General features: G+C 40.4%; 1 protein-coding gene across 1 annotated transcript; it reads left to right on the top strand.

Moving 5' to 3' along the window:
- Positions 1–380: 380 nt before the first annotated feature.
- LOC145402673 (glutamate receptor 3-like) lies at positions 381–23053 on the top strand. The gene is made up of 6 exons (XM_080274652.1): positions 381–420; positions 675–892; positions 10370–10547; positions 11559–11658; positions 21289–21418; positions 22636–23053. The coding sequence occupies exons 1-6, from the start codon at positions 381–383 to the stop codon at positions 22753–22755; spliced, it is 786 nt and encodes a 261-aa protein (XP_080130778.1). The 3' UTR covers positions 22756–23053.
- Positions 23054–24691: the final 1638 nt, after the last annotated feature.

Raw genomic sequence — 24691 nt, 5'->3', positions numbered from 1 at the left:
GGTAACAGACGAAGGCTCAACAATCATTCCAAGAGAAAGCTGAAGGTATGTGCCATAAGCATATGTAATTTTATTATTCTAGGACTAATAACTGATTTTTGGCAAATATTTTTTGAGAGTCTGTCGGAGCCCAAATAACCCCGCGGCACACGCAAGTCATTGGTAAACAAGCCCGCGGTGTAGGGGTTAAAGCTTCCACATCACCCCTTTATTGGGTTGTATGGCTATCGACCACTGTCGTAAATGTTTTCCTGACTTACAGGAAATAACTAGGCTTTGTAGTCAGTGTAGAGCCACCTGAAGTAGAAAGAATCGTAATAAAAAAAAAGACAGGAAGGATGGATGAAATAGGAAGAGAGGAAGGTAGACACAGAAAAAGAATGATAACAGTGAAGGATGAACTAGGTAGCACTACATCAAGTGAGACTATGATGGTCGCCACCACCTATCAGTATTTTTAAGTAAGCAGAAAAAGCAATGCTTACTTTCTGGTAGTCAAGTGCTTAGAGGTCGGTAATCAGGGGGACGGCCTTGCTTTGGGCATACAGTTTAAACTACTAGAGATGACTGGGCTACTCGTTCAGTGTACTATAGAGAAATATCTTTGAAACTATGCACTATAATTATTTCCTGCCCCAACCTTGGATCAAATTTGCATCATCTCTCTGCTTTAGATGTGGATGAAGGTTCGAGCTGGTGGTGGTGGGAGCGTGTGGTGCTGGGGGTGTGGATGCTGATGACACTGGTGCTGACGCGGAGCTACTCCGGCAACCTTATGGCTCTCCTTTCGGTGAGGCAGATTCCTGAACCCTTCCAGGCGCTCGAAGACCTGCTCGAACATCCGGTTCAGATCATTATAATCAAGGGAACCGCCGAAGAACACACTTTTAGAGTGAGTTTCTGATATTTTGTGTTCATGAGACTCTCTCTCTCTCTCTCTCTCTCTCTCTTTATCTATCTCAATCTATCTATCTATCTATCTGTGTCTATCTATCTATCTATCTCTGTTTGTATTATTATTATTATTATTATTTTTTTTTTGATGAGTGTAGAAGACAAGATAACGCATTAAAGTTAACAAGGAGTAGACTGTAGCACCAGTCGAGCAGGGAAGTACTCCCGAGGTGGATGGAAAGCTGATGACAGGGAGTGCTGGAGCTCCCATTTCATCAGCCCTCAGGACTAGTTCCTGACCATCCCCCTTTGCTGAACTTTTTCAGTGTCTCAGTTACACAGAAAGTAGGCCAGCATGCTCTCCAGTACAAATTTCTCTAACTTTCTACACCAAACTACATGCACAGTACACAATACACTTCCTATTCAAAAGTAAAAAAAAAATGGCGTCTCTTCACCAAGTCTCGGAGTCCCCAGGGGGGGGTGACCATAAATGCCCCCACCATCCGCCCCTCTCCCGTTGATGACTCAAGGTGCCTGGAACCACTGTCTGACTCTCTTCTTCTTCATTTCTGCAACATTCGCGGCCTTTCCTCTAACTTTCGCTCTGTTGAGCACCACCTCTCCTCCTCTAAACCTCACCTTCTTTTTCTAATGGAGACTCAGCTGTCTGAGGCAGCTAACAGCAAACCCTTTTCTGTATCCTCCTACTTTCTCTATACTCATTTCAATGCCAAAGGTGGCTGTTGTGTATATATACGCAACGACTTATCTTGCTCTCGTGTTCCGGAACTCGATTCTTCTGAATTCTCTACACTCTGGCTTCGGCTTTCCTGTCATTCTCTGACTAAATATATCTGTGCTGTTTACTTATCCCCTAATTCTACTGACTATCAAAAGTTCTTCGACTATCTTACTTCTACGATGGAACACATTCTATCCATTTCTCCTTTCTCTGAAATCTCCATTCTAGGAGATTTCAATGTTCACCACCACCTTTGGCTCTCCTCTCCCTTCACAGATCCACCTGGTGAACAAGCCTACATCTTTTCTATCCTTAATGACCTAGAGCAGATTGTACAGCACCCTACCCATATCCCTGACTGCCTTGGAGAGAGCGCCAACATACTTGACCTCTTCCTCACAACTAATCCTTCTGCTTACTCTGTTAATCTTTTCTCTCCGTTGAGCTCCTCCAATTACAACCTTATTATCTTAACCTGTCCTATCAATCCGGTACGGCCTGTGGACCCTGTAGGGAAACGTTGTCTGTGGCATTTTGGAGCTGCAGACTGGGAGGCCTTCAGGCAGTACTTCTTTGATTTTCCCTGGAATGATTATTGCTTCCATGGCCGTGAGCCATCTGAGTGTGCCTTGTGCATTACGGAGGTTATTCTCTCAGGCATGGAAGCATACATTCCTTTCTCATATCCTTTGACTAACGCAAGAAAGCCTTGGTTTAATCACGCTTGTTCTAATGCTGTCCGCAACAAGGAGAGGGCCTACAAAAGGTTCTGGAGCCAACCCACCTCTGAATCACATCATCTTTACCTTTCTGCCCGGAATCGTGCTAAGTCTGTTCTTCACTCTACTAAAAATAATTTCATCCATACTAAATGCTCTCAACTCTCCAACTCGAATTCTTCCCGCTCCTTCTGGCACCTTGCCAAAAATCTAACAACTTTACCTCATCATCCTTCCCTACTCTTTTCTACTCTGATGGTTCTGTAGCTATTTCATCTACTGATAAAGCATATCTCTTCGCACAGACTTTCTCCTCCAATTCCACCTTAGACGATTCCGGTGCTGTTCCTCCATCACTTCCCCCCTCTGACTTCCTCATGGCTGACATTAAAATTTCTTCAGTTGATGTATTTTCTGCCATCACTGGCCTCAGTACTAACAAGGCATATAGGCCTGATGGGGTCCCTCCTGTTGTTCTCAAGAACTGTGCTTCTGTGCTAACACCCTGCCTAGGCAAACTCTTTCTCCTTTGTCTGTCAACTTGTACCTTTCCTTCTTGCTGGAAGTTTGCTCTCATTCAGCCAGTCCCAAAGAAGGGTGACCACTCCCAACCCTCCAACTATCATCCAATTGCTTTAACGTCCTGTATTTCAAAAGTTTTCGAGTCAATTCTCAATAGAAAAATTTTAAGGCATCTTTCCTATCACAACCTTCTTTCTGATCGTCAGTACGGGTTCTGTCAGGGACGCTCACCTACCTTTCAGACTCCTGGTCATCCTCCTTTCGGGACTTTGGCGAAAGCTTTGCCATTGCACTTGGCATCTTAAAGGCTTTCGATCGAGTCTGGCATAAATCTTTAATTTCCAAACTGCCCTCCTACGGTTTCTATCCTCCTATCTGTGCCTTCATCGCTAGCTTCCTTTCTGGTCGTTCTATAGCCGCTGTTGTAGACGGCCATCGTTCTTCTCCAAAATCTATCAACACTGGTGTTCCTCAGGGCTCTGTCCTATCACCAACTCTCTTCCTTTTATTCATCAATGATTTTCTAAGCTGTACATCTATCCCTATCCACTCATACACTGACGACTCCACCCTTCACCTTTCCATTCGGTTCCCGCAATGCCCATCTCAACAGGTACTTCAACAAACAAGGAATGAGGCTATGGCACACCTAATGTCTGACTTGGCTCGTATCTCTGACTGGGGTAAAAATAATATGGGTGTTTTTAATGCATCTAAGACTCAGTTCTTATACCTATCAACCTGACAAAATCTTCCACAGGTATACCCACTAATGTTTAATAATATTCAGCTTAATCCTGCATCATCCTTGAACATGCTTGGGGTTTCATTTACTCGGGACTTATCTTGGAAAGATCATATTACATCTCTTGTAAAATCTGCTTCCAAGAGATTGGGTGTGCTAAGCCAACTCCGCTCTTTCTTTACCCCTGCCAATTGTTGACTCTATACAGGGGTTTTATCCGTCCCTGTGTGGAGTACAACTCTCATGTGTGGGGAGGCTCCCCACATACAGCTCTTCCCAATAGGGTGGAGTCAAAGGCTTTTCGTCTCATTAACTCTCCTCTTCTCACTGACTCCCTTCAACCTCTGTCTCTTCGCCGCACTGTTGCATCTTTATCTCTTTTCTATCGCTACTTTAATGGTCACTGCTCCTCTGAACTGTCTGCTTGCATTCCTCCACCTCTACGATGGGTGCGTATCACCCGTCTGGCAGCAAACTCTCATCCCTTTTCTGTCCAACTCTCTAATGCAAGAGTTAACCGTTACTCCCAGTCTTTATTTTATGCAACAGGTTAGCTCTGGAACTGTCTCCCTCTGTCTGTATTTCCTGCTGCCTATGATCTCCAGTCTTTCAAACGCAGTGTGTCCAGGCATCTCATAATGATTGGATCTTGAATTTGGCTCTCTATTGTATTTTGTTTTTCTCTTGGAGGGAACTGTTACTGCGGGCTCATGGCGTTTGGTTCCTTCTTCCTCGCATTAAAAAAAAAAAAAAAATATTCAGATAAGTCCAGTTAAATTTTCAAAAGACTTTACATTTTAATTCTGAGAAGAAAACGAATGATTTCAACTTGATGTTTGGGGGAGGTAATGTGAAAAAGATGGATGGGAATTTTAGTGACTTGCATATATAGAAATATTCTTAGGAATACAAACAGTCTTTAGTTTGTCATAATTGATTAAGTGGAAATTTTATTCATTTGAAGCTTATTTCTCTCATTTCAGTGGTAGAATAAGACAGTATTAAGTTCTACATCCGATCCATAGCATTTAATATCGGGTGCATAAAATATTAGTGTTTATCTCTTGTTACAACTCTGCATTATCCCCTCCAAGGCCGTGGATCTTGTTTTTGAGGTGTCGATAATTGATTTTTTTTTTCTTGTCATATTGAAGAGAATGTTCAGATGCACTTGACAGTGCAAATCCCAGCTTCCTAGACCCATTCTGTGGCTTGCAATGGAGCGTGAAAATTAAAGAAATATCGGCAACCGAAATACGCCACCGAGAGATGCTGCCACACTGCAACATCACACTTGTTGTTATCATTTTTGTTACTCCACAAAATAATGTGAATGGTGCTGAAATGTTGTGTACATATTAGATATGATGATATCAAATGAGTTCAGTACCTACATATTATGTTAGGATTGGCTTGAAAAAAATTATTATGAACATTGTTTCACCTTATTGATATAAAATATGGTTATGTTAGTGTCGAGTTAATTTTTACTGTATGGTTGTGCCCATGCTTGGAAAAGAGAGTGAAAGGGTTGAATTTTCAGTCCTAAATGAGAAAATTGCCTGTCCCCCGAGGCTAGGCTCTCCCACGGGATATAAAATTGGGGGGTCAGATCTGATTAGCAATAGGGAAGTTAAGTTGCAACTTGCTGCTCCCACACCACGTGCATGGCTAAAAATAGAATCGTAATGCAGTTTCAAAACTACGAATAAGTCTAATCATTACGAATAAAGAGACAAAGCAGAAATAAATACGTTTACAGATGAGGGGAAACGTATTTTTTCCGTAATAACACGTTCACCTTTCTCTATCGTTTTACTTTGTTATTATCACAATATATATTGCTGTCTGTCTATTGCGAGTGTGGGAAAGTATATTTTCTGCCTGGGTAAGGAAAAAGGGTACAGCTGGATGTTTCCCAACACTTTACACGGTCAGAATTGCAAGACGACCTGACATTCGCACCAGGCATGAGCTGATTAGCATGAAGGGAAGGAAGTTCTTTTCATCCACGAGAGCATCACGAGAACGCAGAAAACTACCCTGCTTTGCTTGTAAAAGGCAAAGAATATGAAATTGATTCAAAACAGTGCAACAAACCTGAGCAAATAGGTAAAGATACCAAACAAAAATTATTTTTTCTGTTATTTTCATGTCTTTTTTATTTATGCCTTGGTTCATTTATAATCCTGAACAGGGTGGTTGTGTGTGTTTTACAAGAGGAAAAAGATATTTTGTCTGGGTCGAGTTAATGGGTGCAACTATGTGTGTTTAGGCATGGCCACGAGCGAAAAAATCTTACATCCAGTCGTCATGACAGCAGGTGGTGAACTGACAGATGAGGTGTGAGAGCATGAAGCGAAGGTCAGTCTGATGTCCCAGATGTTTGTTAATTTCCTGAAAGTTTTCACAGTTTTCTACAAGTTGCACTGCATCGAATGATCCAAACCAGTACAACAAACCTGAGCAAACAGGAAAAGATACAAAGACAAAAATTTATTTTTCACTTATTATCATGTCTTTTTTGTTTGTGCCTGTATTAATTCATATCATAAACAGGTGGTTGTGTGTGTTTTGCAAGTGAGATAATGGGTGTTGTTTGGGTCGAGATAATGGTTGTAGTTGTGCTTCTTTAGGCATGGCCAGGAGCGAAAAAATTGAAAATCCACTCATTACAGCAGCAGGCTCTGAACTGGTTGATGATGTGTATGGGAGTGCAGTGTAGGTCAGTCTGAAGACGTTCAGAACATTCGTTCACTTCCCAAAAATTTTTGCATTTTTTTATAGATCGTGCTCAAATGACGCCTGCGGCCATTTATTAGCTAAACGTCATTTGACGCTGTTGGCCATTAAGGGGTCAAAGACAGAGAGTAGGCAAATATAAGACACACTGAAGAGAGCCTAAGAGGACAATCTGCTTACCTGGGTCAAAAATCTGATCATCTTTAGATTTCCTGCTGTGTGTAGAAGCGTGCCTAAAGTATCATGGAATATCACCCGAGGCTAAATATCCCCATCCAACTCCTCTAAGTTGGTGAAAATCGATCTTTATTACATGTTATCGCATATGCCAGCTGGTGCCAGCGTGTCGTGGATAGCGAGGATGATGCCTGTCATCGTCTGTGAAAGAATCATATAAAATTGTGTTATTTCTTAAAACACATAACTAAAAGAGAAGTAAGAAGTCACTCACTGGCACCTTGTGTGTTGGTGGAAGGGAGGACTGGCAAGGCTACCACATATACCATCCTTTAGTGCCTGTCAAGACTAGAGATGGGAGGTATGCTGTGCACTCCTCACGACATCTCTCTCTCTTATCCTCCATCCCAGGCACTTTATTTCTTGCATTCAACATGCCCAGAAGAAAGGCATGGATAAAGAAAAAGCAATGGTTCAAAGGAGAGAGAATATTATAAACAATCCAAGGAAAAAGAGTGTGGCAACACCAAACGTGGCAACACCAGTTTCTGACCGCACCCATCTCTCCTGCACGTCACCTGCCTCTCCTATCTTACCCGACCGTCAACCTTACACTCTACCTCCCCACAGCCTTCACCTTCACATTCTAACTCACAGAGTATATCCCCACTACAACGTTCAGCATCACAGTCAAGCTTATCAGATCAGTCTGCCTCCCTGTCTACCTCACCACCACCTTCACCTTCACAGTCTACCTCACTGTCTTCTACCTCAGAGGCGCTCTCCACATCTAATTTGGCTATACAGAGAGAATACTTTTCAACCTACTGAGAGAGACCAGAGGGAGTGTTTTATCGCAAATAAAACATCACTACAAGACGTACTGAACACTGGCTGTGTGCAGGGGCTGTTACAACGATTTGTCTGTAGATGTGAGCACTTCATCAACCATTTATTGCTCTTGCTGCAACGTTTCCTGTAAATTGACAGACAAACCAATCCAACTACCTACAAGGCAAGGACGTCAATGTGAACTAAACATCAATGGAGTTTATGAGTCCCTGAACAACAACATTGGTCTTGCAGGACCGAATCGGCTATCAACTTCTCAAGGATTTCAACCATGTTCCTCCAGCAAGTTCTCCTGATTAGCAAACAACCTTTTTGAAGTCATGAAGCTGCATTACAGACAGATGATGGAGAAGGGGTACGAGGGCATCGAGACCTACTACAGGAAATATGATATCCTTTGTGACCCTACTACTGGCATGCTAGACATAACTGTTTCCTATGACGATATGTGGATGAAGCTAGGACACACTTCACACATAGGAGTAGGATTCGTCATAGAAGTTGACACTGGTGTTATCATCGATGGTGAAGTGCTCTCCAATTTTTCCCGAGTTTGTGAGAACACTGACAAGACCGCCATGACTCTTGTGTGGAGGAAGGCGTGCAAGAAGTGTCACAAAAACTTTGAGAGAATTTCAGCAGCCATGGAGAAGGAAGCAGCCTGTCGAATATGGCAGTAAAGTACTGCTATGGGACTAAAATACACTACCTTCATGGGTGACGGAGACTCCAGCACATACCTGGGGATCAAGGAACTCAAGCCATATGATGTGCCAGTGGTCAAGGAGGAGTGTGTAAACCATGTCTGCAAAAGGCTCGGGACTCGCCTTAGGAAACTGAGGAAGGAGATGTCTACTATGGAAGTATACAAGAGTGGCAAGACCTATAAGATAAGTCTATTAGAAGGGCCAGGGATGTTGACTGACAATTTAAACAACAACCTTACTCGTTACCATGGTCTGGCTGTGTGAGGAAACCTGAACAGCCCTATGTGACCATTCGGGAGATGAGGAATATCATCATGACATCATATTTTCATGACATCTCTACAGACAAGCAGCCCATGCACACACTCTGCACAGCAAGACGAGACTCCTGGTCCTTCTTCTAAAGGGCAAAGTTCAACCCAGGCCAGCCTTGCAGGACACACAGTGAGAAGCCTGGATATTTGAGTAACATCCCCAGCAATCTTCGGCACCACATTAGACAAGTGTACAATGATCTCACAGCAGAAGAACTTCTTCAGAGATGCCTGAAGCGGAGGACCCAAAACAACGAATCTCTGCATTCCAGGTTGTGGATGAAAGTCTCCAAACACAAATTTGATGGACTTCACAGAGTGAACTTTAGTTTTCAAGATGCCAGCCTTCTCACCCACCTTGGATTTGGTGCTACAGAGAGCAAATCTCTGCAACTCAAGAAAATGGAAAAAGATTCCAAACGCATAAGACAACACGCATCAGCTAAGCGTCAGGTGTCGACTTCAGGTGACTACTGCCCAGATGCCTTCTAGTGTCTCATCCTCGTGACAATGAGTGGGAGTGGTGACCCATGATACCCTTTGAATGTATTACTGGCACAACTCTAAGCTCAGTAGTTCATATGACATATTGAATTTCGGGGTTTTACCAGTAAGAGGGTACCTGGTGCCCGAATTACAACCATTAGACAAATAATAAGAAAAAAAATCGCTTCTGTAACTTAGAATGCGTTTTTCTCAAAACATAACTCTTAAACTTTGGATCCCTACTCCTCCAAAACTTTTGGACCTATAATAATCATTTAGGTCTCGTTTGCAAGGGCATGAAATGTAGATTACTGTAATACGTAATAATACTCCCAACTATTATAGTTTCAATGTTATGGACTTCTTAGTACACACACACACCAAAAAAAATGGGGTAGCGCAGGCCAAGGATATATAGCGGGCCATAACTTCAAAACCTGAAGAGTTAGAAAAAATCTGACGTATTACAAAAATCTACATCTCATTCCCTTTCAAACAAGACCTAAATGATTATTATAAGCCCAGTACTTTTGGAGGAGTAGGAATTCAAAAATGGGTAAAGAATAACTCATGATAATATAATTATTGCCTTTAATTCTATTTCTAATTGACCAGTTACAAAAAACAAGCACTCAAAAGTCTTCAATTTACATTCTGTATCTTGTGTAAAAATTTGGTTAAGCTAGGTCTATTATCAACGAAAAATCGTTAATAAGAGGATAGTCCCCCAAACATGATTCGTCGAGACTTGGAACGTAGTCTAGTGTTAGTCCCTTATTATAGCTTTGCACTGAAGATGGAAGAATGGGAATTTTAGGCAATGTTTAAAGTGAAGAATATAGTAATACTTATCTGTTCATTTAATATACACTGTTCACCTTAACTAGGTGTATTGGCATCTCCCCAGTTTGATCGCTGATCTATATATAAATATTAATAGTAAAATATAGTGCTGGTCACGAAAGTGCTGTGAACACAATGCAGGACCGTAGTCTTATCTTTGGCTGCCACCGATTTTTTTTTTTTTTTTATAAGTGTCCGACTCTGGGCATAGGCTTCACAGCCTGCTGTCAAAGCCCAGCAGTCCTCCTACATACATTACGCCTCTCCACATGTCACCACTTCGGCGCTAACACCCACCGTCCATATTGAATACGTGCTAGGGCTGTCTCATACAGGACTGGTGTACTGGTATCAGCGGGGGTATTTTTACGATATGTTGGCGGATGTTCTGGTAGATTAATAGTCTGATTATATGAAATTCAAATCCTTAAACTGTTCCCTTCCCCAACGGGGACTTGAACTCGGGTCCGTCAGGACTGCAGGCCACCTCTCTACCGATCGAGCCACCTCCTTCCCCTAATACGCGTAATATGCAGCAAAAAAGATGAATATTTCCTTCAGGTTAAAGTAAATGAATCATGGTACCATGTAATTACGACATGCATGTTGGTACTACTCCCCAGACAGCTACAAGTGGCATCAAACAAAAGATCTGGAACCTGAGGAAGGAGAATCGTATCATGCGTTTTGGTGGGTCTGAGATGTACGTCGTGGAGGCCATGCTGTTGGAGGGCAAGTCAGCCTTAATCACACTCGATGTCTACCTGAAGAAGACAATGGCATCGGAATTTACTAAGACAGGTATTATGGATGTCTCTCTCTCTCTCTCTCTCTCTCTCTCTCTCTTATCAGTGCCTCTAAATCTTTTGATATGAATCTCAGTAACTCAATTGCAGTAAACTAACAGTATACTGTAAATCATGAAAGTAAAAACTCGCTTCCTCCACTTTTAACCCACTTAAATTGGCAGGTTCTCACTTAGTTATCTAATTTACGGATAGAAGAAGTTTAATTATTTATTTATTTATTAATTTATTTATTTATTTTAATCACTGAAAACTGCTACGCTCTAAAGGTTTCCTTAGGTCTTTCGACAAAAACTTTTTACTTGTCCCCACCCCAAAGAGGCTCGGGGACGGGAATTGTTTTCACTCGGTTTGTTTGTTTGTTTGTTTGTTTTTCTCTGTCTATCTGTCTGTCTGTCTGTTAACAACGTTACACGAAAACTACAAATGCGATTTTGACTAAAATTATAGGGATGATGGGCAATTACGTACTGATCACCTAAATAAATTTTGGGCCAAACTGAGCCAAGGACCAGGCTGTAGGCCCCAAAAATGTAAAAAAAAAAAAAAAAAAGGGGGGGGAAGGGTAAAAATCGTTTTTTCTCCATAAAGTCTTTCAATTTCGTCATATCGACATGAAACCAAAACCTAAAGGTGCATCTTTCAAATCTGCGTCCTATAACATGCGTCATTACATCAGGGGGATCACCCCTAGTTGGCGGTAGGGGGGTCAGTGTTAGGTGGGTTGGGCCTAAAATTTCAAGTGGGCATAAAATCGTCAATTTTCACCCGATTTACTCTAAATACGATATGTGATATTTTTGACTAGATATCCTATTTTGTTCATACGTCAGCAATAAGATGACTGCCGGGGATGGGTTTGTCGTGTCTTGACATCGCTTCTTGTGAACACCTTGGTTTGTTAGTTTCATGAAGGATTTAGATTCTAACCTACAGGTATAGCGTGGTGTGTGTGAGACTGGTGTATAATATTAACAATCCAGTCTTAACCTTTGGTACCTCACAGGCAAGTGTGTGTTTAGCCTGGGCAATATGCGGTACATACCCGCAGTGGAGGCCATGGCGGGTCGTAAGGACAGTCCCCTCGTTCCTGCCCTCGGACGCAAGTACGCACCTTATTTTTTGTTTCCATAATGCTTAAAGGCCCAGTGAACGGACGTATGACTTATTGCACTGAGAGCCGTATTCTAGGTGGTATAATAGGCCTCATAACACCTCCTCCTCAGCGATTTATTTTGCATATTTCATCTCTCTTAGTCATGTCATTTCGCTGTATTACCTACACCATTTGCATCATTAACGTACAAGGGATACAATATGCAGAATAAAAATCTCTATGAGGTACTACGAAATCTCCAAAGCCAGTCGGAATACGATGATAAATTTTTGTAGAGGTGGATGACTGTGTTAACCAAGTGGATATGCTGCCGATAGTTCCCCCATATTATGCCATTTTAAAATACCCAGCCTTACCTTATTGTTAGATGGAAATGTGGTTCATCATGATACTGCTTATGATGATGTGAAGATGATGATGGTGTTTCTTACTTACTTATAGGGATGGGATAATGATAAACTGATGTAAAGTTCAAAACAAAAATCAAAACATTGAATCATTAGAGCGTAAGGAGTGATAGATTTGATGTTAGGCTACTCGTCGATAGTATATGAACTAGATAATACAATTCATTTACCACCATCCTTATATCCTTCTTCACCGTGCAGTCCTATGCTCTGTAACACTTCACGTCATTACAACCTACTCTTTAGCTGTTGATCTAATATTGTACAGATTCAGCTTGATTAGTTACTACTACTGTTATTATTCTATCTGTCTATCTACCTATTGCCAGACGCCTCAATCCCGTTTGGGGTGACCACAAACAAATCGCCTCCAAGTCGCCCTGTCCCCCGCCATTTCACTGCCCTGCTCCAAACTCACACCCCCCTCTCTCATATACCTCTCCACCCCATCCCTCCATCTCATCCTCGGCCTCCCCCTCCCTCTTCCCCCCTCCACCTCACTCACATACACTCTCTTCGTCAGTCTTTCACCCTCCATCCTCTCCACATGGCCAAACCACCTCAGTGTGTTCCTCATAACGCTTCCTATCACAACCACATCCACACCACAAGGCTCCTTTATATTCTCATTCGTCAGCCTGTCTTTCTATGTGACTCCAAAGGCTCATCTTAAATAACTCATTTCCACTGCTCTCACTCTTGACTTGTGTCCTTCCGACAACATCCAAGCTTCACTTCCATACGTTAGAGTTGGTATCACAATACTGTCATGTAGTAACTTTTTCATTTCCATGCTCACTTCCCTGTTTCTTATCACTGCTTTCAAAGAACCAGCAACCTTTCTTCCCTGCTGTACCCTTTCAAGCACTTCACCCTCCAAACCTCCATCCTTACTCATCATACTACCCAAATACTTAAATGTACTCATATTTTCCAATTCCTCACCATCCAACCTCGTTATACATTCACTGACTTCACCTCTCTCAAAGACCATCACTTTACTCTTCCCTACATTCACCTCTAGATTCCGTTTCTTACACACTCTCTCAAACTCATCCACCAAGCCTTGCAGCTCCCCTTCGTCTTCACTCAACAATACAGTATCATCTGCAAACAACAGTACAGGGAGTTTCCAAACACTATCCTCTCTCACCAGGGCCACTGCAACATCCACTACCCTACCTTGTACCTCTTTTATTACCCCATTCATGTACAGATTGAACAACCATGGAGACATGACACATCCCTGTTTCAACCCAACTTTCAAAGAGAAAAATTCACTTAGTTCACCATCCACACGCACTGCAGCCTTCGCACCATCGTACATACTCTTCACAGCATTCAACAACTTCCCATCTACTCCATATATTCTTAACACTTTCCACAATCCTTGTCTATCCACCTTGTCATATGCTTTCTCCAAATCCATGAAAGCCGCATACAACTTCTTTCCCTTCACTAGAAACTTTTCCACTAAAGATCTAAGAATGAATATCTGATCTACACAACCTCTTCCCTCTCTAAAGCCTCCCTGTTCTTCTCTAACTAATTCCTCTGTTCTTTCTCTAACTCTGTCAATAAGTATCCTACCATACACTTTTCCTATTATACTAAGAAGACAAATGCCCCTATGATTACCACACACTTCTTTTTCCCCTTTTCCTTTGTTGTTGTTGTTGTTGTTGTTGTTGTTATTATTATTATTATTATTATTATAATTTTTGCTACTACTACTACTACTACTACTACTACTACTACTACAACTACTACTACTACAACTACTACTACTACTTTTTTATTTCTGCATATCATTTAATATATAATTAGTTTGTCATTTACTAATAATTAATTGAACTGATAATCCTATTTACTTAAAGTCTGAAGTGAAGTAAAACATTGCTTCTTTAAGAGTTATATGGGTAGCCAATGGGTGTGGTACAATACTGTAGAGCCTTGTTTAAAGATATTGGGTCTTCAGGGGTTACATAAGAAATAAGAACATAAGAAGAGAGGATAACTGCAGTAGGCCGGTTGGCCCATGCTAGGCAGCTCCTAGAAGAGTAACTGAACCACTAGAATGAGATAGCAAAAAAGAAGGCTCTCCCCCGCCCTCCAAACCCTCCACCCGAAGCCGGCAGGAAAAAGTCGGAAAGAACACCACGCAGTACAGAAAAACTGGAGTGGACATTTTACAGGAAAGTGTGAAATGAGAATAGAGACTATCATAGTGTACCCTGAAAAGGAAAAATTATGAATTAGTATTGGTTATAAGATTTTCTTTTTACTATATCCACCCCTTATTTGTCATATGCTTATCTAGCCTAAGCTTGAAACTCTCAATGGAAGAGGCAGCAACTACTTTACTAGGTAGCTCATTCCATTCGTCTACTACTCTATTACCAAACCAGTTTCTACCTATTTCCTTACTGAAACGGAATTTTTCTAGTTTGAAACCATTATTTCTAGTTCTATCCCGTATGCTAACTTTAAGTACCTTGCTAATATCTCCCTTATTTATACCCTTCATCCACTTAAACACCTCAGTTAAGTCTCCCCTTACTCTACGCCTCTCTAGCGAATGCAGACTTAGTCTTTTCAGTCTGTCTTCATATGACAGGTTCCGGACGTCATGTATCATTTTTGTCATTCTTCTCTGTACATTTTCTAACCAGTTAATATCCATTCTATAGTAAGGACACCAAAATTGTACTGTGTAGTCTAAATGTGGCCTTACTAATGCTAGATAAAGTTTCAGTATTACTTCTGATGATCTATTGCTCACGCTTCTCGAAATAAATCCTAGGACCAAATTTACTTTATTTCTCGCATTAATACACTGTTGCCTTGGTTTATGGTCGTTCTTAACCATAACTCCTAGATCCCTCTCGCATTTCGATTTGCTAATTTCTTTGTTATCTAAGCTGTATTTAGTGTCCCTAATGGTCTTGCCTACGTTAAGTACTTTACATTTTTCAACGTTAAATTCCATTTGCCAAGTTTTAGACCATTTGGACAATGTATCGAGGTCTTTTTGTAAGTTATGGCAATCGTCAGTCGAGTTAATGATACGCCCAATTTTTGTATCGTCGGCAAATTTGCTGAAGCTGCTATTGATTCCTAGATCATTTATATATGTAATAAATAATAAGGGACCGAGTACTGAACCCTGTGGTACACAGCTAGTTACTAATTCTCAATCCGACTTAGTTCCATTTATTAATACTCTCTGCTTTCGTCCTTTCAGACAGGATTCTATCCATTTTAAGATATCGCCGTCTATACCGTGTGCTCGAACCTTACTAACTAATCTTTCGTGTGGGACCCTAGCAAAAGCTTTACTAAAGTCCAGATAAATAACATCGTAAGCTTTATCGCTATCTACTGCCTCATAGACCTCCGGGTAGAATGACAACAAGTTTGTGAGGCAGGATCGTCCTTGCCTGAATCCGTGCTGACTTTCGTTTATAAGATAAAATCTTTCTAAGTGTTCTCTAATCTTATTTGCCAAAATTGACTCTAACACATTTCCTACTATTGACGTTAGACTTATCGGACGATAATTCGACGCAGCTGATTTACCACCATTTTTAAAGATGGGCACTACGTTTGCGGTCTTCCACGCCTCTGGAACTTCTCCTGAACTTAGAGAGTCATTAAATAATGTTAAAAGTGGCTGACATAATTCCTCTTTGGTTTCTTTTATAATTTTTGCATATATATCGTCCGGAACTGGCGATTTTTGAGGTTTTAACTTATTAATTTCTTTCAATACGTCCTCCTTACTAATGGTTATTTTAGTAAGAATATTTTCCGTATTCTCATTGTAAATATTTGCTACTTGAGGAACCAGGTCTAGATTTTCCTTGGTGAATACTGATATGAAATAATTATTTAGGATGGAGCACATTTCTTTATCTTTACTGGTAATGTCACCTGATTCTGTTCTGAGTGGTCCTATCCTATCTTTATTTTTCGTACGGTACATTTGATAAAAACCCTTGGGGTTTTCTTTTGATTCACTAGCAACCTTAATTTCATAACTTCTCTTTGCTTTTCCTATCTCCCTCTTTACTTCTCTATTTAAAATCGTGTACCGGTTACGTAAGTGTTCCTCTCCGTGTTTTATTTTTCTATATATTCATTTCCTTTGGCCTATGAGATATTTTAATCTGTTTTTTTACCATCTTGGTTCTGTATTATTCGTTCTAAACGGTTTTGAAGGGATATATCTATCTTGGCCTCCGTGAATTATATTTATTAACTCGTTATACTTCTCACTGGTCGAACGTCTGCTTGCTACTGGAGCTGAGTTAATTCCCTTCACCTGGACTACATTCCCATCTACCACGTCCCCCCTCACAGACACCTGACGGACATTCCCACGTGTTTCCTGCCCCACACCTATGACCTGGGGTTCCCCACTGACCTGGCATTCTCTCAAATAGCTAATCTCCCTGTGGAATATCGTTCGAAAATAAGCTCTTAAGCCATCGAAATCTAGATGAAAATTAGGAACGGTGGAGGTATTTTCAGTGGAACAGACATCCCAAATAAATTTGAACTTAATTTCTTCATGATCGCTCTTACGAAGTCGTCCACCAACCTCTATATCACTAATGGTATTTTCTTTATTAGCTAAAACCAAATCTAGTATATTATTACCTCTGGTGGGCTCACTGATATACTGATAAAGGAAATGATCCTGTACTACCTCTAGAAATTCCTCTGACTCTGCATCTCCTGTCTGATTTCTCCAATCTATCCTTGGCAGATTAAGGTCCCCTACAATTATTACTAAGCTGGACTGTGATGCTTTCCTAATTTCCTCCCAAAGGTATTTACTATCACCTCTACTTAATTTTGGAGATCTGTAAATTGCTCCTAAGACTAATTTCTCCCTATTATTACTAATTTCAACCCAGACACTTTCTGAGTCCCTATTTACTTTATTGTTCGCTTTATTGTAACTGTTTAATGAATCCTTTACATAAATAGCTACCCCTCCCCCTTTTCTTCCCTGACGGTTTGACACAAAAATATTATAGCCCTTTATCTGATATTCTGCTAAAAATTCTCGAGTGTCTGTATTCATCCAAGTTTCACTAATAACGGCAATGTCTATTTTCTCTGTACAAAATAAAGCCCTCAGTTCATCCATATTATTACGTAAACTCCGGCTGTTTGTGTACTACACTTTCAGATTATTACTAGTATTTATGCCTCTACCTTGGGATTTACTGTTATTTATTTCATTACTAACTGGGAAAAAGCTCAATTTGAGGTGCCTGAGTGGATGTATCTACACTAATGGTTGAACTTTTGTTCTTAATTTTGCAAGTCTTGATGCATCTATCCAAACATGGTAATAATGATTTCTGAGTGTAGTTGCTGCAACTTCCTATACACCTACTTCTCAACCTCAAAAAAATCACTCCAACTCCCTATCTATCATTCCAGCTAAAACAGTAACTCCTTGCCTGCTAAGATGAGTCCCATCCCAACTATAAAAGGCACTCCGTCCATAAAACCGGTCCCAGCTGTCTATGAAAGGTATTGCATTATCTTTGCAATACCTTTCAAGGCGGCAATTAAACCCTATTGCCCTGCTCAACCACTCCCTTCCAACCCGCCACCTGGGTAAAACACTAAGTACCTACTGCAGGGGTTCCTCCCCTCTCCCTAACCTTTTCTAACATCAACTTGTACCTTTGCCACAGTACCTCACTCTTACGGCTAATAATATCATTGCCTCCTACACTGAGGCACACAGTGGGTTTGTCACCACTATCTTTCACGATATTTGAAATTTTTTCTGTCACATTAGCCACCCTGGCCCCTGGAACACACACATGTTTAGCGAGTGAAGTATACATGGCTCTCTTCAGATATCTCACCTGGGAGACTCTAACAACAGCAACATTTTTCTTACCTTTCTTGTTCTGATTATACCTTTATTGGAAGTTCTCTCACCGTCCTTCTCCTCTACTTCCCTCTCTGCCTTCCCTTCACATTCGTCCCGTGGTGCGTCGAAGACATTAGTGGTCTTAACTTCCGTTTGCTTCTTAAGAGTGAACTTCGTTGCACCCTTGTTAACTAGTGTCCAACCTTCAGCCTTCTTCTTTTTCTCCTCTAACATCAACTATTCCCTCATTTGTGACTTCTCTTGCCTGAGAATTTGTACCTCCCGCTTCAGTTCGAGAAGTTCCTCCTTTAATTCAAGGTAGTCCTTTTCAATACCTGCAGTGGGGACACATCTCTCTGCCGAGGAAGCCATTACGCACAAATTCACTCAAGGTAGCACAGCACTATCACGGGTCACTACGGGTCACCACAACGCACTAGCACAACACGTTCACGGATTACTAGCACAGCACAAACGCTGATCACTACAACACACTAACACAGCCACTATCACAGATCACTAAAACACACTAGCACAACACTACCACAGGTCTCTAGCACGGTGTAGGGGTGACAGTGGTGTGTGTGTGTGTGTGTGTGTGTGTGTGTGTGTGTGTGTTGCAGTATACAATGTGTGATGTGTGGTTGTGGTGCGATGTTGTGCAATAGGGTCATGTTTAGTGATACTAAACTTTATGGTGCAGGGGTGAGAATGGTGTGGTGTGTGGTGTTGGGACAGTGTCTGTGTTCGTGTTGCGGCAGATGATGTGTGATACGTGGTTGTGGTGTGGTGTGTTGCAGTAGAGCCTTGTTTAGTTATTTTGGGTCTTCAGGCGTTATGGTGTAGGGATGAGTGTGGTGTGGTGTGATGCGTTGAGACAGCGTATGCGTTGGTGTTCCAGCAGATTGTGTTGTGCTTGATTGTGGTGTGGTGGTGTGGTGTGGTGTGGTGCAATAGAGCTTTGTTTAATGATAATGGGTGTTTAGGCGTTATGGTCTAGGGTTGAGAGTAGTGTGGTGGGTGGTGCAGGAAGAGTTTATGGGTTGATGTTGCATCAGATGATGTGTTATGCGTGGTTGTTGTGTGGTGTGGTTCGATACAGCCTCGTTTAGTGATACTGAGTGTTTAGGCGTTATGGTGTTGCGGTGAGTGTGGTGTGGTGTGTGGAGTAGGGGCAGTGTGTGTGTTGGTGTTGCAGCAGGCGATGTGTGATGCGTAGTTGTGATGATTATGATAAGGTAAAAGCACCTTACTGTAGTTAAGTAAGGCACATTGGCTTAGCAGGGTTTAATTAGTATTGAATATAATTATAAGATAGTGATAGAAATTCTTTGAGGATTGTGTAAGTAGTTCTAGTTTGTTATATTATACAGTTTATAATAGGTCTATTGTAATGAAATTATATTAAAATTACTCTTATTACTACTGTATATATTAATAAGTGTATTTAAAACTAGGGTGCTATGACTAAATTTGTTATTATAGTAATTAGAATTACATTCATTATTTATATATTAAAACTAACATTACTATTATGGTATTTGGTGTTGGGTGGGGGCGCTCACTATCTACTCACTCGATATAGTGCTACTTTGGGTGTCTTCCCTTTCTTCTCATTCTTCTATCCTCTTCTGTCTTTCCTCCTTCACTCTTTCCTCTTCCTTCTGCCTACGGGTGATTTTACACTTCCTCTTCTGTCTTCCTTTACTTCATTTTTTCCTCTTCCTTCTGCCTATAGGTGACTATACACTGTGACAAGCCAAATGGTTTCCTGTTCACCAGGAAACCATTTGCTATTCCGTGTGGTAACTATATAACAAAATTATCGCTCCTGGTGGTTTATTGGGTAATTAAGGCGCTCCAGTCGGATTGAGCCGGTGAAAATTTATATCCAAGGGGTGGTTAGGGTTTATTGATCATGTAATGCCACTCAGGGATGAGTGAGGCTGGTCACTCTCATTTTCAATATATATATATATATATATATATATATATATATATATATATGTATATATATATATATATATATATATATATATGATATTATATAAAATATGATTTATAGGAATTTAGGAACAGTCTGTGTGTGCGTGTGTGTGTGTGTTTACATTACAGTGTCATCTATGGTGTGTGTAAGATTCTCTACGTAAATGTTTTTGTATGCCACACTTTCATACCACCTGTCCTTGCTGGTGGCTTGTATATAAGTGGTTGTTGTACTGTTAGTGGAAGTTGTCATATTTACTGCCTGCTATGGTGTTTACAAATCGTATGATTGGGTGGTGTATATGGTAATAATCTGTGATAGTATCATGCCTGTGATACAGAGTGCGTGGTAACAACTGATGTGTTAGGGAAATTGAAGTTAGTGCCCCATGGATAATGGAGTGAGGAAGAGGTATGCGACAGGCTTCCGACGTCTTGTTATTCATAGACAACTAACTACTACTACTACTACTACTACCTGTATTAGTAATTGTACTGTTACTATTTCTAGTAATAGTATTACTACTGCTACTACTACTACTACTACTACTACTTTTAATATTAGTAATAGTACTGCTACTACTTCTAGTAATAATACTGCTACTACTACTACTGCTACTACTATTATTATTCCTACTACAACTACTACTACTACTATTATTACTCCTACTACAACTACTACTACTACTACTATTACTACTACTACTACTACTACTACTACTACTACTACTGCGCTGCTGCTGCTGCTGCTGCTGTTACTATATTATTGTGTTTCATTCATTCATCATCCAATCCTACATTGCCCCATGAGCAGCGTAGGAGCCCAGGACTAGGCAAGTTGGTCCTGACATTTAAGATGAGAGTGACCAACCTCACTCATCCCTGAGTGGAATTACGTGATCGGTAAACCCCAACCACCCCACAGGCTCAATCCGATTGGAGCACCGTAATTTGTCACTAAACCACCAGGCGCCAAAATTTGGTTATATGGTTACCACCCAGCGTAGTAAATGGTTTCCTGGTGTACAGGAAACAATTAGGCTTGTCAACCACAGGCAGAAGGAAGAGGATAGAATGAAGGAAAGAAAGACAGACGAGGATGGAAGCAAAGAAGGATGGAGGAGAGGAAAGGGCAGACACCCTAGAGCAGTACCACATCGTGTGAGAGGATTGTGAGAGTCCCCACCTACCACAGTACTATATTATTATTATTATTATTATTATTATTATTATTATTATTATTTCTATTATTATTATTACTATTATTATTAAAAAACTATTTGAAATCCGACTGTACACATGTTCTTACCTGTTTTTGTCTCAGGATCGTGCAGATGACACAGTCCGGTTTGTACGACTACTGGCAGAAAAAATTCTTCCCTAATCTAACCAGCTGTCTCAACTCACCCACCAAGTTTGCCATTACCACTCCTCTGGCCATTAGGAACATCTGGGTAAGTTATAATGTGTCATCGAACTTGAAATTAGGATGTGTGTGTGTGTGTGTGTGTGTGTGTGTGTGTGTGTGTGTGTGTGTGTGTGTGTGTGTGTGTGTGTGAGAGAGAGAGAGAGAGAGAGAGAGAGAGAGTTGCTAGGATAACGTTAAACATACTGTGCATAAGGACAAAGAATTAATGAATTTCGACCAAATATTTGTAATGGTCGTGTGTGTGTGTGTGTTAAGGTATTATCAGTCGTTCAATCATATATTCAAATAATATTTGTACACCTAACAAAAACCCGAGGTATGTAGTATATAAGGACAGGGAAAAATCATATGTAATGCATGACCATATATGAAACAAGTTTTTAGTCTTAAAATAGATTATATTATATGCCTTACATTTTACTGGGACTCCGCGCCTCGCACCCCACCAAAAAATATCCAAAGTTTCTGTGTCAGATACATTGGGGGTAAGCTAAATATTTTAGCACTTTTTAAATCACATAATGGAAATGACTTATCATTCTGTAACACTGCATGTAGGTCGAAGAGGTTCGAGCCATATTAAACACGTAACAAATTTTACATATTGACTTAAAAATAGATTTTAAATACCAAAACGACTTGCATTTAGCTTGTTTTAGCGAATTCATGCAAGATTAATGGAACTTTTAATGATAAATGGTGGAGATGACTCCGGTCTAGCCAGTTTAAGTCTGCACCACCCAATTCCATCATTTTCTTCAATTGTTGTACAGACACAAATATCATCCCGATGTTTGACGAATACATACCGGAAAAGTCGAACCATCTGAAACACGCACTGGTAAAGACTGAGTTTTTATTGTATTTCGCCAGTTGTCAATTTTCTTCAGACGGACCTGGAAAGATACTTGTTTCTCTGTACTTTGCAAGCAGCGCCGAATCCATCATTCCGACCTTCAGGGCGGGTGGCTACCTCGTATCATTAATTCTTATGACCTAGCAATTACAGTATTTAATCTCCTCATTACGAAAACGTCTCTAAATAACCTCTTGCTGCCACCAGATCGCAGTTAGTTGAAAGAGAGATCCGCTTTAGACTAACGAATCTACTCAAAGCTAACTACAATCGTTACAATGTTCAAAAAGAGCAACTTCAACAGACATCATCTTACTGAGAGACTTACTGTAGAATATATGTGTATTCAATAAATCACTACTTCTTTTTTAATGTTATTCTTGCAGGGAATGTTTTTGTTGCTGGCGGGAGGTTGGATCGCCAGCTTTCTTGTGCTTTTCGTGGAAATTTACTTTCTAGTGCTTCTCCAAGGCTCTACTCCAAACGAAGACTGTATCTCATCCTAACTCATTGCTCCTCAATCGAAGAATGAACGAACAACACATACCTGTGCAGCTGGCTCAGCTAATGGCTTAAATGAATCCGGCAACGCATAATGGTATCTGTTGGCAAACGCAGTCATGCTATGCGTTTGGAAGTTTTTTTTTTTTTTTTACAAATATATAACCCTATACCTACATTAATCGTGAATTAAGTTAGTCAACTGCACCTGGTCTTAATGCAAAGGTCCTCATTCCACTGATGAGAGAATCTGACATTGATCCAAGGTGTTTCAAGGAAGCCAACACCCCACACTGAAACAAACTGATAAACTGCACATGAAATACTTGAAATACATATATGAAATAGCGATATTGAAATCAATAGGCTGACGTTACCAAAACCTATAATAAGTACACAATGTCAGTTTAGATGAACTGCAGAATTTGGCATCTGGGAATGGAAATATAACGGTATGTTTGATTATAATCGAATTAGCTGTCTGCTGTTACACTGGAAAGCAGCTATGGGTGTCCTGCAATGATAGCTTTATTAAGGCAAACACCAAATCACGACCAATGCAAAAGAAACAGTGGGTACTTCTCATAATTAGACCAAAAATTTAATTAATACAAGACACACGAAAGTAACTCTACCAAAGCAAAAAGGAAATCATAATTAAAATAGTTTCACAAAACCAAAGGGCAGACTCACACTATTTGTGATGAAAATATGAAGTACATGTGGCGCTATTATGTTAAAAAAAAATATCCCAAGAATTGTATTATGATGTCTCAGTATACTTATATATTACTGTATTCCACACTATCTGTGACACTATTAAAGACAAAGTACATTATTAATAATAAATATGTATTATTATCCCGAAACAGAGACATTTACATCAGAAAAGTGCTCAAACATATCCGGTGCAGAAGTATTCATACATTCACAGTCACATTCTGTGTGTGTGTGTGTGTGTGTGTGTGTGTGTGTGTGTGTGTGTGTGTGTGTGTGTTTTGGGTTTGGATAAACTTTTTTATTTCTGATGAGAGGTTATCAATACTTTACATCACTTAACTATCCATAAAAAAGTGTACTGAGTTAATGTGTTTGACAGTATCAGTTAGCCAAAAGTAAGATTAAGATTCGTAAAAATACCACCGAATATTTTCTTTCCGTCATTATTTCTACACAGTATCAATTGATTCAGCACAATCTCGAAAGTTTCCTTCACACACATATTAACAGCCTACATACTACTCAAAAATACTCAGTTTCTTGACATCGTATAGTCTAGATAAAGTTACAAGTAGAACATTAATGTACAGTGGGTCATAGATAATTAATCGCAGAATGAAAGGAGCCCTGTACGAAAGTGTGGATATGTTGGTATACAATAAATACAGAGTCCCTGGGCTGACTGACTCACTGGCCAGCTGATCCTGCGCGGCTGACTATCTCAGTCTCCACTGCCTGATCATCCTCTCTCCGCTAGTAAGTCTTGACAGTGCGGCGCCGTGCTGGTGTGGCTTACGATGTTAGTGTTGTGCTGGTGTAGCTGACGGTGTTAGTGTGGTGTTGGTGTTGCTGAAGGTGTTACTGTGGTGCTGATGTGGCTGACTGTGTTAGTACTGTGTCATTTCGATATCGTTTATAATAAGTGTATAGACATGGCTGAACGTGATAAGGTTGTTTCTGCTGAGAAGCTTTTAGGTTTGGGTCTCGAGGAATGAATGTGTTCCTCAGAACAGTCTGATAATAACTAACTACAGTATATTGTAGAGACATTTCAAAGCCAGATGGAAGTACTGAACAGATAATTGTCAGCATGTGCGTCTGATTCTCTGAGATGATGCTAATACTGTATGTATATTCTAAAGAAACATGGCCTCGTTTGAAGATGTTTACAAACAATTCTGAAAATTATACTGACTGAAAGTACACTTCCCATTGTTGAGC

Source organism: Coenobita brevimanus, chromosome 58 (genome assembly GCF_032717465.1).
Source record: "Coenobita brevimanus isolate Jiangsu-jjx chromosome 58, ASM3271746v2, whole genome shotgun sequence".
Classification (NCBI taxonomy): domain Eukaryota; kingdom Metazoa; phylum Arthropoda; class Malacostraca; order Decapoda; family Coenobitidae; genus Coenobita; species Coenobita brevimanus.
This window is presented reverse-complemented; position numbering and strand designations above follow the sequence as displayed.